Raw genomic sequence first — 17,836 nt, forward strand, 5'->3', positions numbered from 1 at the left:
CTAAGGCTGTGGCCACAGAAGATCTGTGTATTGTTTTCCCCTGTGTTACAAAGAGAAGGAGGCATCTCTAAGCACCATATGTATGGGCAGGAGTTGCTCAGGTCTGCGTGACTGGAAGAAAAGAAGAGCTCGTGATTCAGGAGACTGAGCTGCTCTCAGCTAATGCTCTTACGGTTGGTATAAATCTGTATGATTGTGCAAAGAGAGGAAGAGGCTTTGGCATTTCTTTTGGAAATCTCACTCCTTAGCTCAGCACATACTTCTTTAAACATGTAATCACACCATTTGAAGAATTCATGTCTGTCACTCAAACTGAGTGATCTGACTGATCCTTCCTTGCAAAGTGGGTATCAGTGCTACCCTTAATCAAGGCCTGATGTCTCAGGGGATGAGGACAGGACTTTGTGTAGCATTGTACATCCATTGTGGACTGCACTAAATGTCTTAGGGCAGCAGTGCCTTGGGCCCTTGTTCTTGTGTTGAAACCCTGAGAACACCTATGTGTCTTTTTTTAATGAGCTATCTCAGTCTTGGCAACAGGCCAAAACAGATCTCTCTCTCCTATCAGCCATGGATCCCAGTTCTGGGTTGTGAATAGCTGGCAGTGATACAGGGATTTGCAGTTAACTGGAGAAATGAGAGCAGTGGTATTATCCTCTTACACTGGGTGAGGTGGGGACACAAACAGACAGTGTGATTTGTATAGGACTTCCCACTTGGCCGAAGGTCAGGCCAGCAGGATAATCCATCCCGTTGAATCCCAGCCCTGGTGCTCTGCGTGTTTGGCCATGATGCTCCAGGGATGGGACAAATGAGACTTGGATCTCTGCCTGCTTCTCCTTTCTTCTTTAATCTAGGCATATTTTAAATGAAAACATGTATGATTTCAGATCCATACCAGGTACGAAGTGGATGGGTCAAACTCTGAACTGCTTTCTCCTTAATATTCATGACTGTTCTCGAATGCAGATCAGCCTAATTGGCTGCCAACGTGCACAGATGTCTCTCTGCAAGAGTACTCAGGTGCTGTGTGAATTGATTGCAAACATGAAATGTACCAGATTAAAATTTGACCTACAGTAACCAATTTCAAAACCACAGGGCAAGCTGTAGCGAGGTGATGGAATTTCTAGGCTCTGGGAAGTCAGGTATTGGCTGTTGTTGGGCTTTTCTGAAGAGTCTCTCTTTACTCATCCCAGTTTTCCTTTGAATGAGCAATCTGGGGGACAAAGATCTTTATGCAGTAATGATGAAAGGACTAACCCCTTCCTTGCGCATAAAATATTATTAAATTTCTCTTAAAAGGGCTTTTTCAGCATCATGGAAATAATTTGCATTTCCTTGAAGCAACACGACTTTGTTACTTGGATTGGAATTCTTCACATCTTTTACACGTTGCTTGGGAAGAATCTGTGTGAAAACAGCTTCTCCAAAGCAAAATTAAAATGTGCTTGGTACCAAGCTTTAGCTTTAGCATGCTACCGTGTCTGTGAAGTCAGGATCAATGGAAATTTGCAGAAAGGCTATTATTTACTGTTTCTTTTCAAGCAGCCAGCAGACTAACCTACAGAAATCTTCTTTTCCTCCAAAATCCAGCATGAAAGACTGTTTAGTGAAACATCCCTATCCTGGAGATTAACTAATTGCTCAGCAGTCAGTCATTTTCAGTGCACAGCCAAGGACAGCAATTCCTTTCTTACACGCAGATCGAGCAACGGTTTAACACAAAACGGTTCCTGGGACAGGAGGATTAAGGAGAATTTACTGGAGAGCAATTAAAAGAGTTGTTAGAGCAGTTTGTTTTTGAGGCTGAATTTCACATCAAAGTGAAGCTATCTGAGGAGCATACAGAGCAGAAGAACAATAAAGCCATCATTTGAGACCATCCACACTGCATCCTTGGAGTGCAGATTAATAAAGTGAGCTAAGCATATATGGAGATTTACAGAAGTAAACTAGGTGAAGCAGCCTAAATGCAGTTTGAATTTGGAAATAGGTGCCCTGGCTTCAATCTTTGTTGGCTTTCGCTTTTCGTGGCTCCAGCTCCCTTCCACTTCTGTCAGGTTTCTTGTCGCTGTCATATTCTGTAGAGGGTTTCTGACCACGCTTCTCAGCTGCAGAGACTCCTGCCAGTGCAGGGCACCACGGTGGAAGGCTGCTTTCATGCATGAGCTATACTGGAAAGCTGTTAATAGAAACTTAGTCACAGCCAGTGCTTCTTGCTGGCCCTTTGCTGGTGTTTTCTGGTCTTGCTGGCTTGTTCTTCCGACCCTGACTGTCTGCTCCTGCCTCCTTTCCCTGCCCTGACCTGGGAGGAGGTTTTGCTCCAAACTCTCCTTTGGAGTTAGGAGCCGAAATTGCATCTTGTATGCAATGCTGCCACTGCCCTCTCTGTTTTGGAAGGGCAGTAAACCTGCAAAATGGGTTTCCAAAGAAGGAAACCAATCCAGACACAAGGAGTTCATCCACAATGCATGGCAGCATCTTCTTGCATCCGTCCCAAAGGAAGGTTTACATTAACAGTGGTTGTTCAGGTCTCTGGCTCTGTGTGAGTCTCACAGGCTGGACTTTCAGATGTAGGACAAATACAGATGGACCATGGGTATTCCATCAGGCTGAACTGCAAACCCCAGGTCTCAGGGCTGCAGTTTCTACCTAGCTGCAAACAGAAAGGCTTGTGTAGAGTTGTTTCCTATTCATCCATTTCTGTCCAGTCTTTTATAGTTTAATTTTTTAAAATCACATTTTAATTCATGTAAATAAAAAGGAAGATTTGTTAACATAGTGGAAGTTTTAGCAAAAAAGGTAAAAAAAAATCTGAGAAATAAGGTTTAAAAACATTTTTACATCAAGTATTAATAGTGAATCATGTTCTCTGGGACCTGCCTAGATTTCAAAAACACTCTTCTGGGTTTTCAGCAAGCCTGTTTACCAAGGGTTACTCATGAGAAATTGGGCTTGACTGGCCTAGTTTTCAGAATATCAAAAAAGAGGGTCCAAGATATGCCCTGTTTTGACAGCTGAAGGCTCCTGGAGGGGACTAGTCCTCAAGGACTGAAGCATCCTAGACTCCCCTAGTGGTGAGAGTGATCTGAGCAGCATCTACCCTGGGTGAGATTTGCAGTGCAGAAGAGTGGTTGTACAGGAACAGATACAGGCAGCTCAGATGGTCTCCAATTTCCAAGGAGCTGCGGGGAGACCAGTTCTGTTTCCCTGCTGGAAGGTTTTCCTGGGAAGTGTGGTGAGAGCAAGGGGGAGGGGGTGTCCTTCCCTTCCCTGCTGGTGGTTCGTTTGATTGTTTCATGCAGACAAAATGTCTGGTTTGTTCACAGCCTCTCACTGGAAGCCACCAGTCTGGCATGTTCTCCTGGGCAGTCATGGCATGTCCTCCCTCTGCAGCTTTTAAAATAATAATGTTTGTCTGGAAGGACTGGCTGGTCTCTGAGGCTGTGGGGAAGGCATCCCAGCTGGGAATTGACAATATTCCAGCATGCTGGGGGGGGGTGGGGGAAATAAAAATAGCATCAGATGAAGGGTATATCACACACACACACATATACAGAGGAAAACTCTGCAGAGGCTTTTTACGGGATCTGCACCAAACCCTGATGTTTCCACTGCCAGAGGTGGGGATTTGAATCCTTCCTACCCACCATCCGTGGGGGATGTCTGCATGCAGGCGACAGGCACAAAGCTCCCTGTGCAGACACGGGAGACAAACAGGCATCTCAGGGTGCAGCTTGTCTGACCTGTTTTAACATCTAGCTGCAGGTGAAATGACTCACAACTTTCAAGTGCTTTTTTATTCTCCCTCCACTGTGCAGGGCTCCTGGAGGGTGAGTTCAGATGCAGACACAGGCTTTGTAGGTGAGCCCTGTTCTGAGTGTCTGTGCTCTTGAATTTGGGTGTATTTTGTGGTTTGTTCTCAGGAGCAGGAAAATAGCACACTCGGCCGAGCACCACATGTGTGGGGGTATTGTGTGTCTAAATCCTGGGTCGGACACAAATCCACCTTCCCACATTAGCATGACAAAAATGTAAATTACTTTCCTACAGACCACTCCCAAGGTATAAACATTAATAGTATTTTTTGCAAATGTCTTCATAAACATTTATGTTTTACAGCCCTGTAGCATTATTTCTGAAGAAAATGAGATATATGTGATTGCAGCATTGGATGTTGGTTACACCATTCAAAACTTTGAAATCCATTTGTGAGCTTCAGCTAAGCTTGTGTGAAGGACTTGCCTTGAATCATTTCAGGCCAAGGAGGCAATGGGAGGCAGCTCTCCTATTTCCCCCCCAAAAAGACCTATAAAAGGGTGCCCAGACCAACACATCTTGTAAGGACACTGACCTTTTTTTATGAGAATTAGACATTCCTGGAGGAGTTGGACCAGTCCAAATCCTTCTGGTAGGATCTGAAAGCTGATGAAGCAGCTGCTTGGTGGGTCTCAGCCAACTGCAAACAAAACAGGAGCTCCCAGCTCTGCAGTGTGGTCCAAGGAAGGGTGCATTTCCCTAAGATGCTGCCTCCATCACTGGAGCTGGCTTGGAAAGTTCCACCTCGCTTTGTCTGCTTATTCCACTTGCTCCATCTGCAGTGCTTTCCAGTACAGCTGTGGATCTGTGCTGTCAGACGGGTCACTGGCATTGTCCAGCTTGAAAAGAGCCCTGCATTTCTTCAAATTGTTTAACCTGATTCAGACTTGATCTTGGTTCCAACCCAAATGATTCAGTGATTCTGTGATTCTATTTCACTGATCTGTTTCACTGATTTCACTGAGGTGCCTTCTCAGATGTTTCTCTATCAAATAGGAACAGTTTTTGGCACTGCAGAGGTGAGCTGAGTCAAACCCGTTCTCCCAGGACAGGGGGGTCCCTCACTCCAGGACTCCAGCATCCTTTGCCCATCAACCATATTTGTAGGATGCCACAGCTTGGGCACTCAGAGTATATAAGTCACTGTGGAAATCTTTGCACTGATGGATTTGTATGGCTTTCCCTTTCTCTCAGTCCGTGCGCACCCCTGCTGCCTCCATCGCCATGACAACTGTGTGCCCTTTTGCTACATCACTCTCCATTTCTTTGGATTTCTGTGGTGAGGAGCAGGCACATATTGAACGCCACTAGCAACAGCATGGGGTGCTCAGGGACAGGACAGGATGATCTCTGGTCAAATACTTCCTACTTTTTAGGACCTTGCTGTAATTCTTCAAGACTTTTACCAGTTCTTTAATCCATTCACGTACCCTCACTGGAGTTGCTTATTAAGGGATCTTTGTGTATGGAGCAAGGTCAAGGAGGAACAATTTTAGCCGTGCCGGTACAAAAAAAGACAGCAGACAAGGGATGAATTTCAAAGTATCTGGAAAGGGCACAGCTTTACTGATTTATTCAGCTGTAGATGGGAGAACCTGTGGGTGTCTCAGCCTTGAGCTGACTCCCTGACTTCTCACTGCTGCTGTCCTCATCTGCACTTGGCTTTGGGTCCAGTTATACAAGCTGGCACCTCACAGGAGCTGCTCTGGCAGTAACATATCCATTGCCTGTACCAGTGGTAAGGTCTGACTTTGGAAAGGACTGAGTACACAGCCACGACAAGTTACCTCTTGGTGTGGGGGGAAGGGAAAGGAGGTTGGGGTTCAGATCAAATGGAGAATCTCAAGTTGCTGTTGTCTACTCTGTGCCTGCCTCATAGATAACCCAAATATTTCAGTCCCCGTGGCTGCCTATCAGTTTACTGCTGCTTAATCTTTGCCAGGTCAATAGTTAACGTCACCTCTATTGCCCCTCCTTCCCAAAATAAAGGCCAGAAAAACATCCCATGGGGGAGGAATTGTGTTACATGCAACAGTCTTTCACAATCCCATCCATAAAGAATGAAGTCCTACACTTAATCTCTGTCACATTAATGGATTTAGAACTTGGTGGGAGACAGGAGTACAGCTCTTTGCTCCCTAAGGTGTGCTGTACACACAGCTAATTCAGTTTCTTCTGATTAACTTGTTTGAAATTTGTGTTTGTTCCTGGGACATGCATTTGGATGGGTCCATGTGTAACCTCTCTGAAAAGGGTCAGGGACAAATTTCAGGTTTCAAAATAAGTCTCTCCCAATTTGCTGAGGAATGTCAGATTGCATGAGATGTTTTTCTGTTCTAATTTATGAAGAAAAATATCTGTTAATAGCAATTGGACATTATTAGAATTGTCTCCATGTAAACATTTGTAAATGTAAACACATTTTAACTATTCTGGCTTAGTTTAAACATCTGTGGAAGTGATTAAATCCAACCACATGAAAAAACTCCTAATATGGAAAAAAAATTGGTAATGAAAAATAACTATTGCTCTTTTCGTGCTAGAATTCACATCTCTTTTTTTTCTTTCCTCAGTTTTTGTCTGTATATGAAAATCTTTCTTTTCTTTTATTTGTACATATTATACTGATATCGTACATATTATACTGATATCAAGTACTTCTGACCAAAACTAGATCCTTGCTAGGTGTACAGCTTCCTTGGTTGTGGATGAATGTCCTGAAGAGGGGAAAGTCTCCATGGGGTGAAATGATTTTCTCATGAGAGCAGAGTAGTTCAGTGGGTGAATGAGGACCCACACCCCAGGCTCCATCCAAAGGGCCATCATCTCACAGTGTCACCTGGGGTATGAGGGCCTGTCTGGTTAGAAAAAGAAAACAGCAAACAGCCATAAATATGTATAGACTACATGAGAAGGTCAAGAGGAGAGTAAGCCCACGGCTGTGAATCAGTATTTGCTCCACTGGAAATACGGCTCCACCAAGGTAGATCAGCCCTGAATTCTTGACTCTCAGAACCCCCATATTTCTGAGTCCCTGGGTATTTTCTGAGGTAATTCAGATTGCAGCACACTTGCTCCTTCAAAGGAGCTGCCCATAGTCATTCCAAGGTGAAGCACTTCCTGTCCCAAGAGGAGAAAGGGGAAATAATTTATTTCAGAGCTCTGCCAGGCTCCGGCCTGTGTCCTGCAAGAAGCTGAAGGAACATCTGCTGGGGAGGTGACAGCAGGATTTTGGGTGCGTGTCTACTCCCCTGCATGAGCATAAAGTGGGGGTAAAGCCCACAGCTGTGAGTATTTAGCAGGCCCTTGGTCTCACTCGGTTTGCAGAGATTGTGTTCATCACGTTGGCTGCCCATCCCTGCAGCAGAACCCACAACCCAAACATTTGGTTTTCTCCAAAGCATTAGCTCTGTGCTGAGTCATGGCAGCATTCAGGCTCAGACCCTCATGGCTCTGGGATCAACTCCTCCAAGTGTTCATCTGGCCAAGAGGTTCTGGGGCAAAAAAAACCCTGGAGGCATTTCCTGGCTTTCATAAGGACCCACTTCAGGAGTATGAGGTACAGGTGGTGTGAAATTAGTGCAGTTTTGGTTTTTCTTCTGCAGAAAGCACAGCAGCAGTCATGGGTAATTATATTCTGTGCAGGGAGATAACCTCTGGCTGGGGAAGTTTTGAACTGAGACTAGAAAAGGGAGAAAAGAAAGACTGGTATGGGGAAAAAAGGGAGGTGAGGGTAGTTTATGGTGAAGTGCAAGCTTTTGGAGAGGAATCCAAAACTGTTGCTGTGGGCTTTCTTATCATTCTGGTCTTCATAAACATTCAGCAGGACAGAAAGTTGTCAAAGTTACCTCATGCCTTTCCCAGTGGCCCATCCAGTGCTTTCACTGGACAGGGGAGCTCTGCCAGCCCCCGCCCTGCCAGGCTGCAGGCAGCTGCCTGCCTTCCAGCACCCCTGGCTGCCTCCAGCCACCAACTGCCAGGCACAGGCTGGCTGCGGGAGAGGAGGGTGCTCAAGCTGGGAAATAGGCTCATGGCCAAAAAAGCAGGGGAATCATAGAAACATAGAATGGTTGGGGTTGGAAGGGACCTTAAAGATCGTTTGGTTCCAACCCCCTACATGGGCAGGGACATCTTCCACCACAACAGGTTTCTCAGAGCTCCATCCAGCCTGGCCTTGAACTCTTGCAGGGATGGGGCATCCATAGCTTCACTGGGAAACATGTTCCACGGCCTCACCACCCTCAGAGTATGTAATTTCTTCCTAATATCCAAACTAAACCTCCTATCTTCCATTTCAAAGCTATTCCCCCTTGTCCTGCCACTACTTGCCCTTGTAAAACATTGGGTACGGGATGTTTTCCCCATTGCAGGTTTTTTTCAGGGACCCAGCCCCTCTGGCCTGACGTAGCACAAGGCAGAGCAGGACAGCCCAAGAGGGACACCAGTGGAGGAACCAGCCTTCTCCCCTGAAACACAACATGGGGACACATCCTTGCAGCTGGTTGCTTTCACTACTGCATCTTCTGCCAGAGGTGCTGCACTGCCCTTCAGGGAAAGAGAAGCGCAGACATCACACACAACCCACCTTCCAAATCTGCATTTAGAGAGCGTGGCTTCAATTAAATATAATTACTCGATTTTGATTCAAGGGCAACTTCTCTTGCATTTATTTGCTGTCCCTAGTGGCTTATCTTAGAGAAAGAGAGAGAAGCTCCATGAGGGCAGCCACTAATGAAGGGGAGCATCCAGAAAAGGTGAGGTGTTCTTGCATCTAGGTCAGAGGAGTCAGATGAGAGTAGTTTCTATGTTTCTCCCTTGGTTTTGTTTATATTTTTTAACTAGCCTTCTAATAAACATGTTAACCAAATTATTATAAACAGCTGCATCCATCAACAGCATGCAGGGGTATATTTACTGCATCTGAAAGCTCTCTAATGAAGCTTTGAAGTCCAGCTCATCCCAGATTCATGAGAGGAAGGAACTGTAGCCATCGTGGCACTTCTCTGCCAACTTCTGAAGATGAGAGACTTGAAAGTAAATAGATACTAAAATATGGATACTCAAATGGATGTTTCAAAACCTACAGCTGACTGTCACAGGTTTTGTTTGTGTATTACAGGGGCTTTCTTTTCCTTTCCTTACCACAGAAGTAAGAACTCAGTCCATATTTACATTTAATCACATGCTACTTTTCACTTTAGAATTGTCAACCAGAGAACGAGATTTTCCCTATCCTGCCTCAGTCCCACATTGAGGAAAACTGGATGAACCTAAATAAAAAATCATACCAGTAACACGCAGAAAAATCAACAGAAAGGCTTTTACTCTGTGGATCCTTCCCCAGCTGAAGGCTCAAATTCCTTTTTTTTTTTGTAGAAGCCTGAGACATGCTGCAGGGTGAAATAACTGCAGCATTAGATGGCATGGCATTATGAAATGGTGGATATTGCTGGGTTTTATGCTGCTTCTCCATGGTGCTCCCAGTACAGCTACACATATTAGACATACAAACTCACCGGGAAACGCTTGTGTGGTGTGTGAAGCCACACACGTAGCCCGTGGGGAACCTAATTACACCCTCCAGCCACTCCTGCAAAGCTAACAATAAGCAAAGCTAAAATGTATTGAGCACATTTGGATTATCCAGTCTCTGGAAGGGTATGTACATTGAATTAATCTTACAGCTATGTAGTCTCTACTGAATTACTGTTTCCTTTTGATTGTACTAAAGATAGTGACAGAGCACATTTGAGTGTGAGTAATGGGTAGGTAGGGATTGCAGTATTTGGGTTCTTGCTTGCTAGCTTTCTTTATTCAGTTTCTTTCCTTCTGTTGGTGTCAGGGTATTTTTAGTTCTTCAAGGCTCTATCTTCTACATCAAGAAAAAAAGATTAAATCTACTTTTAGTCTATACTTTTAAGAAAATGTGTGTGTATGTATGTACCCTGTATGTGCTGTGGCATATATCTGAGGTTACTGTGTCTGGATCAGCTACGTTTGAATTCACTACTAAAAATTAAGATAGAAAGGAAGATCAAAATTAAGAATTAAGATAGAAATGGCTGTTCTCAATTCTGTTTCCCCATTTCACAATAGTATTTGCCACATAAGACGTCCTTTGGATACTGATTCTGTTGTGGATTTAACCCCCACAGATCATCTTCCGTAAGATCAGCGATGTCAAGAAGGAAGAAGAGGAGCGCCTGCGCCAGAAGAACGAGGTGACACTGAGCATCCCTGTGGACCACCCTGTGCGGAAACTCTTCCAGAAATTCAAACAGCAAAAGGAGATGCGCAATCAAGGCTCAACCCACATCGACCCGGAAAGGAACCAGCTTCAGGTGGAAAGCCGGAGCATGCAGAATGGGGCCTCCATCACGGGCACCAGCGTGGTCACCGTGTCCCAGATCACCCCCATCCAGACCACCCTGGCCTACATGAAAACCAGCGAGTCCTCGAAGCAGAACAACCGGGAGGCGATGGAGCTCAAGCCAAATGGAAACGGGGACCAAAAATGTCTCAAAGTGAACAGTCCCATGCGGATGAAAAACGGGAACGGGAAAGGGTGGCTTCGACTGAAGAACACGATGGGGGCCCATGAGGAGAAGAAGGAGGACTGGAACAACGTCACAAAGGCCGAGTCCATGGGGTTGCTGTCCGACGACCCCAAGTCCAATGACTCGGAGAACGGTGTAAATAAAAACCCTCTGAGGAAAACAGACTCTTGTGACAGTGGAATAACAAAAAGTGACCTTCGCTTGGATAAAGCTGGTGAGACTCGCAGCCCCCTGGAGCACAGCCCCATTCAGGCGGATGCCAGGTGTCCTTTCTACCCCATTCCTGAGCAGGCCTTACAAACCACGCTGCAGGAAGTCAAGCATGAACTCAAAGAAGATATCCAGCTGCTAAGCAGTAGGATGGCTGCCCTTGAGAAGCAGGTGGCAGAAATTTTAAAATTATTGTCCGAAAAGAACGTATCTCAGATCTCTTCCCCCAAGTCTCATTTATCACCCCAGCTACCCCCCCAGATATCCTGTCAGGATATTTTTAGTGTTTCAAGGCCTGCATCACCCGAATCAGAAAAAGATGAAATCCACTTCTAGCATATACCTATGTGTATATATGTATACAGTATATATGCAGAGGTGTATATATACCTTTATACATATATATATATGTGTGTGTGTATATGGTAAATATATATACATATATATTTTCACTTGCATCCAATATGACTTGAACACACCAAGGATTTTGATATGTAAATATTGCATGTCCAGCTGGATTCTGGCCTGCCAAAGAAAGCAATTATTAACATAGATATTGCTTGTATAATATGCAGTTGACTGCATGCACACTTTACATTTATTTATAATCTCTATTATGTAATAAAAGAATGACTTTTGTTTAACAAAGGCAATGTACTATTTAAAGAATCAGGGTCTAACCTGCCAATATTGCCATGACCGTTTTGATCTCAGGCTGGGTGAATTGAGCTTTTATTTCCTCACTGTCTTTTCTGCCGAGTTAAACAGTAGATTAATATGACGTGAAGGACACGTTCAGACTCCTGTTAGTATTGTTTCCTGGTATCATTTCATGACAATATTCTGTATATTTGGTGATGAACTCCCCTACTCCTCCTAAAGGGAGGGCTCAGCTCAGTGGGCAGGGAAGGGCACCGTGCCTGGTGCTGGGGTGGATCACTGGAATTTATTTGTGTGGGTATTGTGCATGCACAGCCTTTTATTTCAAATATCCTCCTGCTCTTTTAACATCGTAAGTAAGAAATAATAATAATAATAATAGTGATTTATGTAACAAAATGAAACTAACAGAAACTCAGTTGCACTCTCTGAGTGTTTGGGGGGTAACTTCTTTCGTGAAAGCCTCCTTTTACTGATGCCATTTTTACTGAACAGTTAGAGTAACATTATGTAAATTCTCTTTGCAGCGCTCAGTGATGGTGTCCGGTTCTGTCAGTATCTTCATTAGCATGTCCCATTTTTGTAGGGTTGAGGTTGCTCTCCCACTGTCCCCCCCATTGCCCTTGGCAGAAAGACTTCGCACAATGTCTGAGCAAGGGAGAGAACAATCGTAGTTCAGCTTCTTGTGAGCAGGTTTGAAAGCCTGAAGTTAAAAGGCTGAAGTTAAACCCCTTCCACTCTCTTTTCTGAGGTCGTTTATCGGTCTGCAACTGCATTTAGAAAGAGAGAAAATAACCAGTCAGGGTCATATTCCCTTTAGTGTAAGGCACCTGGATGATGATGTGTGGGTGGGAGAGTGGTGAGTGTGTAGGGGAGATGGAGTCCTCCCTAGGGTGCTGCCTGCTGCTCTTACCATAGACTCATGGAAGGTTTCAGTGCAGGAGGGGGGGACACTTCAAGAGCAGGCTTGCAGTGCCTGCCCCGCCAGTCACCACACTTACTGAGTCCCTTAGGTCTGTGCCAGAGGCTCTGACCCACCTCTGAGTTGACTCCCATCTTCCAGTCTTGGATCACACTGAGATCCCATTTCCACCTTCTAGGCTGGAGCATTATTCTCCATGTGGTGTTGCTGGCTGAGCAGGGCTGCAGCAGGGCAGGCTTTGCACTGGATCCTGTTTGATCTCTGGTTTTGAGCTGAGATTTTGGGCTCTGCTTGTGTCTGCACCTGAGTGTGGTGGGGTTCTTTGCCTCTCCATTTGCACTGGTTTGAATCCAGGTATATGCGATGCGTGGCAGAAATTGCCATTGCAGCTTCAGAGTTGTTGCCTGGTACAGTTTGAGGTCAGACCAGCAGAGCAGAATGGCTCCTTCAGAGAAGGATTCCCCCCGTCTCTGATTTAAATGACCTCTTGCATCAAGATCTCGTGTTTTCAAAAGTGCCTTGAGTAAAACATGTATGTACCACAAGGCATCACTATGAATCAGGTGTATCAAATATATGTCTATAATTAGTGGGCATCCTTACCACAAACTTATATTAGATCCATTACTTAACATTAGAAAACTAAACTAGACTAAACTAAATTGCTTCCTGAAAAACTAACAAAAACCCCAAAACCCAAACAAACCATCAATAGTGGCAATTGGAAACCTGCATCTTAGGGTGAACATATCTTCAGCTAGGAGACTGAAACCCCTAAACCTCAAAAAGCTCATAAGAAAAGCCAAAGAAGTCATTGCTTCTATTGTGTCAGCTTATGGAGGCTCTTTGGGTGATGATAGTCTTTCTTATTTGCTGTTCTTTTCTGTTCTCCTGTTTCTGCCCCTTTGTTCAGGAAATTATAGATACAAAAAAAAAAAAAAAAAAAAAAAAAAAAAAAAAAAAAAGAAAACAAAAAGAAAACAAAAAGAAAACAAGAGGGAAGTATAAAATGCCACATGCCACAGAAAGGGACAGCTCTTCCCAAAGCCTGGTGGTCAGACCACCTGCTCATTATAGTTCTCTGCAGCTGTGGTGGCTGCTGTCAAAATTTTCAGTGGTATTTTGCAGCTGCTGTTCTGACACAAGTGCAGTTCCATTCCTCTGCAGCCACGCTTTGGACTGCAAGAACAATCTGCACCTGCAGAACAGCAGGACTTTCCGTGTCCCACTATAAATCCCACCCTGGGACTCTGAAAGAATTAGGGGGGGGGTTACAGGCTTAGGGAGTTACGTGGTTGCTGCAGGCTGCTGGAGTCTGCACAGACCTTGTGGGTACAGTTTAAGTGCCAAGCTTTGAAGTGTTGAATGTTCTTGCCTGACTTGGTTTGCTGGTTAGGACAGACACAGGGTGACTGCCCAGGGCTGCCTAGTGTATAGCTGAGGCACACAGGCTGTCTGGGGGCCAGGGTTTGGTAAAGTTCCTTGAATGCATGAAGCTGCCATGAAGTGATGCTGCAAAAGAGCCAGCAGGATAATGGGGGGTGACTTTTTTAGAAAGCTTTAGCCTTAATGGCATTCCTCTGCCTTTGTGACAGACTTCTCTTCTTTCTCTGTAACTGATATTAATTCTAGGTAGAACTGCATGGCATGCACAGGGATCTCTGTTTAGGATTATCTTGCAAGTCAGGTGTAACTTTGTGCCACTTTACAATGCGAGAATGTGTTAACAGGATTAATCTGACCTTGAAAATTATTTGGGCGGGCCCAGAATGTCTATTACAGTTCAAGTGCAACTTGAGTGGTTAAAATGTGTAGTGGCTAAATAGTGTAAAATACCAAGTTCATGAAACAAATATGGTGTTTCCAGGTCTATTCCCAATGCTGCTTTGACTCTGATATTCCAATATTATCCGTGGCAAGTTCAGTGGAACCAGCTTGTACCTTGTAGGAGGCAGTAACACGATGGGTGTCCTGCAGACACAGTCAACGCATCCTGTGGGTGGGCCGTCCCAGGCTCTGTGTGCTGGGGAGGGGTGGGGGCAGCCGGGGGCCCAGTTTTTGGGTTTGCTCTGAAAATTTGAATCGTACAGTTCTGAAGGACTTTGCCTCCTGAATTCATGACGGGAACGTTACGTGTTGTTTCACGGAGTCGTTCCTGGTTCGCCGTTCCCGTCCCCTCGCGGTTGTGCATGATGCGATGAGTGTGCTGCTGACTGGGGCATCCCTTTTCTCTTAGAGAAGCATGAGTCATACATACTCTTGTAGTTCAGGCTTGACTGAAAGCAACCACCTGTAGTCATTAAGTGCAATAAGGACACAAAGGTGTCACTTCCACCCAAGCCAGTGCTCAAGCAGCTACACGTGGCGTGGAGGGAGCTCTCAGCTGCATGCTCTCCTTTCCTTTAGGAGCTGTATTCCTGTACAGGTGTTCCTGCCAGATGCTGGTCACAGCATCCTTAGCTCTTACCTTGTGCTTTGTGTGTTCAAAGCATTTTACCTGCACACGAGTGGATTTTATCTTTCTGGACTTTGGCATAGAAATAAAATGTGTACAAAAAAAAAAAAAAAAAAAAAAAAAAAAAAAAAAAAAAAAAAAAAAAAAAAAAAAAAAAAAAAAAAAGCAAACACTTTCCAAAGCAAGTAACTAGAGTAATTTTAATAGCATTTTTTTTGTGTGTGTAATGTTGTATATACAAGATGATAGAACAGCACTTCAGGATAATAACTGAAAAAAAAAATTGTTGTAGTGAAGATTCCGTTCTTCTGAATCTGTATTTGTAAATCCTTTTTTTCCCATTTTTCTGTCTTTGCCAGGGGACAGGGGTTAGAGCAGAGCTGAATCTGGAAGTGACAAACTTAAGCTTTGCCCATTTTTCTTTTTCCCTGTTCTGCAGAAGTAGAACAACTATAGGGAATCGATGCTGCTGGCACCAAAGTTTGGGTTTATTGCTAGACTCAAGTTCAGTCTTCATTTACCACCACATGGAAAGTAACCCTGTTGCACAGGTGTGAGCTGAAGCTTGAATCTGATAATCATATTGGACCTTAATGTGTATTTTGGATCCCAGGACAATTTTAGAGAACTGGAAGCTGCAGAAATAACATTTTCCTATTTGCAAGCTGAGAGCAGTCGCTCTGGAAGTAACTGAGACAGTTCTACAGACGTCATCGTTTGCATGGGTCAGAAAACAGATGTTGTGCTCATGAAATAGCTTGGAGGCCTTCTGGGGGAAAAGATGTCCTTAACTGGATGGGAAAACAAAAAAAAAGCCAAATGTTTAATGTGAAGTTTGGGAGTGAGGACATTGAGGGATATATTATAAGGAATTGACACTTTTTTACTTAAATTTTGAGCATTTAGAAAACCCAAGCCTATCTTTTTGGATGTCAGAATTGGACAGATTGTTTCTTAAAATAAATATTTTTTTCCAAAGTGAGGTGGCGTCAAAGTGATGCGTGTTTGTTAAAAGAAGTGTTCAAATACAATTTTCTTCAAAAGAGGCTTTGAATGGGTTTTGTTAATGTTGTTTTTAATAAGCTGTATCTAAAAGCTCTTTTTCAGTTCCTTTTTTTTTTTTTTCTTTTGTACCAGAAACTCCTGTGTTAACACATATCTTCAGATCTGTAGGATCTATAATAATCTAACAAAGTTGTTAGAGAGGGTTTGGAAAGTGGGATTCCTTTGGAGAAACCCATCTCTCCATGGCAGCCTGGGCATTGATGCTCCCCTGTCCTGAGTTGCAGTGAGAGCTGTGAGCACTGAACAGCAGTAGTTTGCATTTTTCTTGTCACTTCTCATCTGCCCTGATACCCTTCAGGGAATTTAAGGAAGGAAATAGAAAAGTTAACGTGGTCATTTTTCCTGGATGGCCCCAGCCCTTCACATATATCTGTGTAGTGCTTTCCCATGGAGCCCACAGGGAGGAGAAGTTTGATCCATCTAGATTTCCACATCTGGGAATATTTTTTATAACTTTCCCTTTGCTTTTTTTTTTTTTGGTACAAATGGATAACACAGTATCTGCATGTATTTATTTGGTTTAATACATTATAGTGCGTTTCCAAATGAAACACGTTCTTAAAGCAAAGTGCTGAATGGAGCTAAAATAGACAAGAAGTCGACATTATTTCTGGCAGAAAAGCGGTGAATGTTCCTACTGACATAAAGAATATTGTGCAAAGATCTACTCTGTGATATCTAACAAATGACAAACAAACTAAAATCATCCTTACTGAGGGTACATTTAGTCAGACACAAAATTGACCTTGTAGTTCACAGTGGGACAAGAAGGCGTATATTGATTTTGAATACTACAATGGTAGAAGCATTCAAAAAGGGCTTGACCAGGCCATGCTGAATAAATTGTATTTATTTATTATGTTATCTATGTTATGTTATGTTATGTTAATCAGCTTCCTGATGCATGGCAGATGGAAACAGGAATCTGGGACAATATTATCACAAACCTTTTTATCTTTTTTTTTTCTATGAAGCAGATAGATGCATTTCTTCGCTATTTTCTGCCTGGAGATGTAAACTTGCTTGGCCCACAGTCTGAGACTATGGGTGTGAACCAACTGGCTGTCTGCCATGAACACATCAATTAGCCTTAATTAAAAGCCCTATAAAAAGGATTTTGAATTAGGTTGGGCTCAGACCTCCCCCCTCCAGTGACATGACTGTATTTTGTCTGATTCAGAGCTGATTCAGTTAAGACTGAGCAATGGCAGAGTATGTTTCTGCCTGCCTGCAGAGGATGTATAGGCACACCATATGGATATATACCTGACCATTTGGAATGGGGAATCAGATCTGGTTCATTTAAGACAGGTGTTTCAGACAGGTGGGATAAATCCTGCTCTGGAGGTACCAGTCTCTCATCATTTACTGTAGGGTAATAACTCCAGATTAGACATTTGATTTGTAGGCTGCTAGAGGGTAAATGGAGTGAATCCAACCCATGATTCAATCTCCCAGCCTGATCTTGTTTGTATAAAAAGGTGTCTCTTTAAAAGACTCAGCTTACCATCTTTCCAGCACTGAAGCACTTTCACGTAGATGTGACTGACAGTACAGGGAACACTGAAATGTCTCATCATGCAGCCAGAGACAAAGTGTTCACCTCCTGAATTGTTAATTAGAGTTTCGTAAAGACACTAGGATGCTCAATTCTTGGCTGGCAGTGATCAGATTTTTAAGTTTTTACCCCAGTACTATGACAGCATAGTCCAGGGACCCTCATTGTCACAGGTATAGAGCGGTTGAGGTTCTCTTCATCATGGTGTGCAATGCCAAGGCACAGATGGGCATCACCAGTCAATTTTTGGGCAGTGAAAGACCGTCACCTATTTGGGATCTTTGGCTGTTCTGGGGTGTTTAGGGTGGTGATAGGAGTTTTATTGCTGAGCTGTGTCATGTAGTGGAAAGATGACAAGGCTTGGAAACATCCAGTGAAGGGAAGAGTTTTAGTGAAGAGCAGCTTTCAAGGCAGACAGAGAGAGGTGAGTGCCCAGGACACAGCAGAGCCCTGGCTCTGTTCTGTGCAGGGAGAGGAGAGTGGGGAGAGGGAGGAGAAGGATATAAAGAGTGGTGTCAAAAAATAGTGACAGTATTCCACTGAAGGCCATATTGACTTGTCTCTGCATAGTGACTGTTTGCATCTCC

The 17,836-nt window shown here is 43.9% G+C and overlaps 1 protein-coding gene across 1 annotated transcript in view; it reads left to right on the top strand.

Moving 5' to 3' along the window:
* KCNH5 (potassium voltage-gated channel subfamily H member 5) overlaps window positions 1–11,673 on the top strand; it is a gene marked incomplete at its 5' end in the record, with an annotated part of 146,196 nt that extends 134,523 nt beyond the window's left edge. Inside the window, one exon of the mRNA XM_027900044.1 lies at window positions 9,978–11,673. Within this exon, the coding sequence (XP_027755845.1) occupies window positions 9,978–10,925 (948 nt within the window). The remainder of the gene's footprint in view (window positions 1–9,977) is intronic.
* Window positions 11,674–17,836: the final 6,163 nt, after the last annotated feature.

Source organism: Empidonax traillii, unplaced genomic scaffold (genome assembly GCF_003031625.1).
Source record: "Empidonax traillii isolate 1590-97213 ecotype Southwest subspecies unplaced genomic scaffold, ASM303162v1 scaffold701:size746704, whole genome shotgun sequence".
Lineage (NCBI taxonomy): Eukaryota > Metazoa > Chordata > Aves > Passeriformes > Tyrannidae > Empidonax > Empidonax traillii.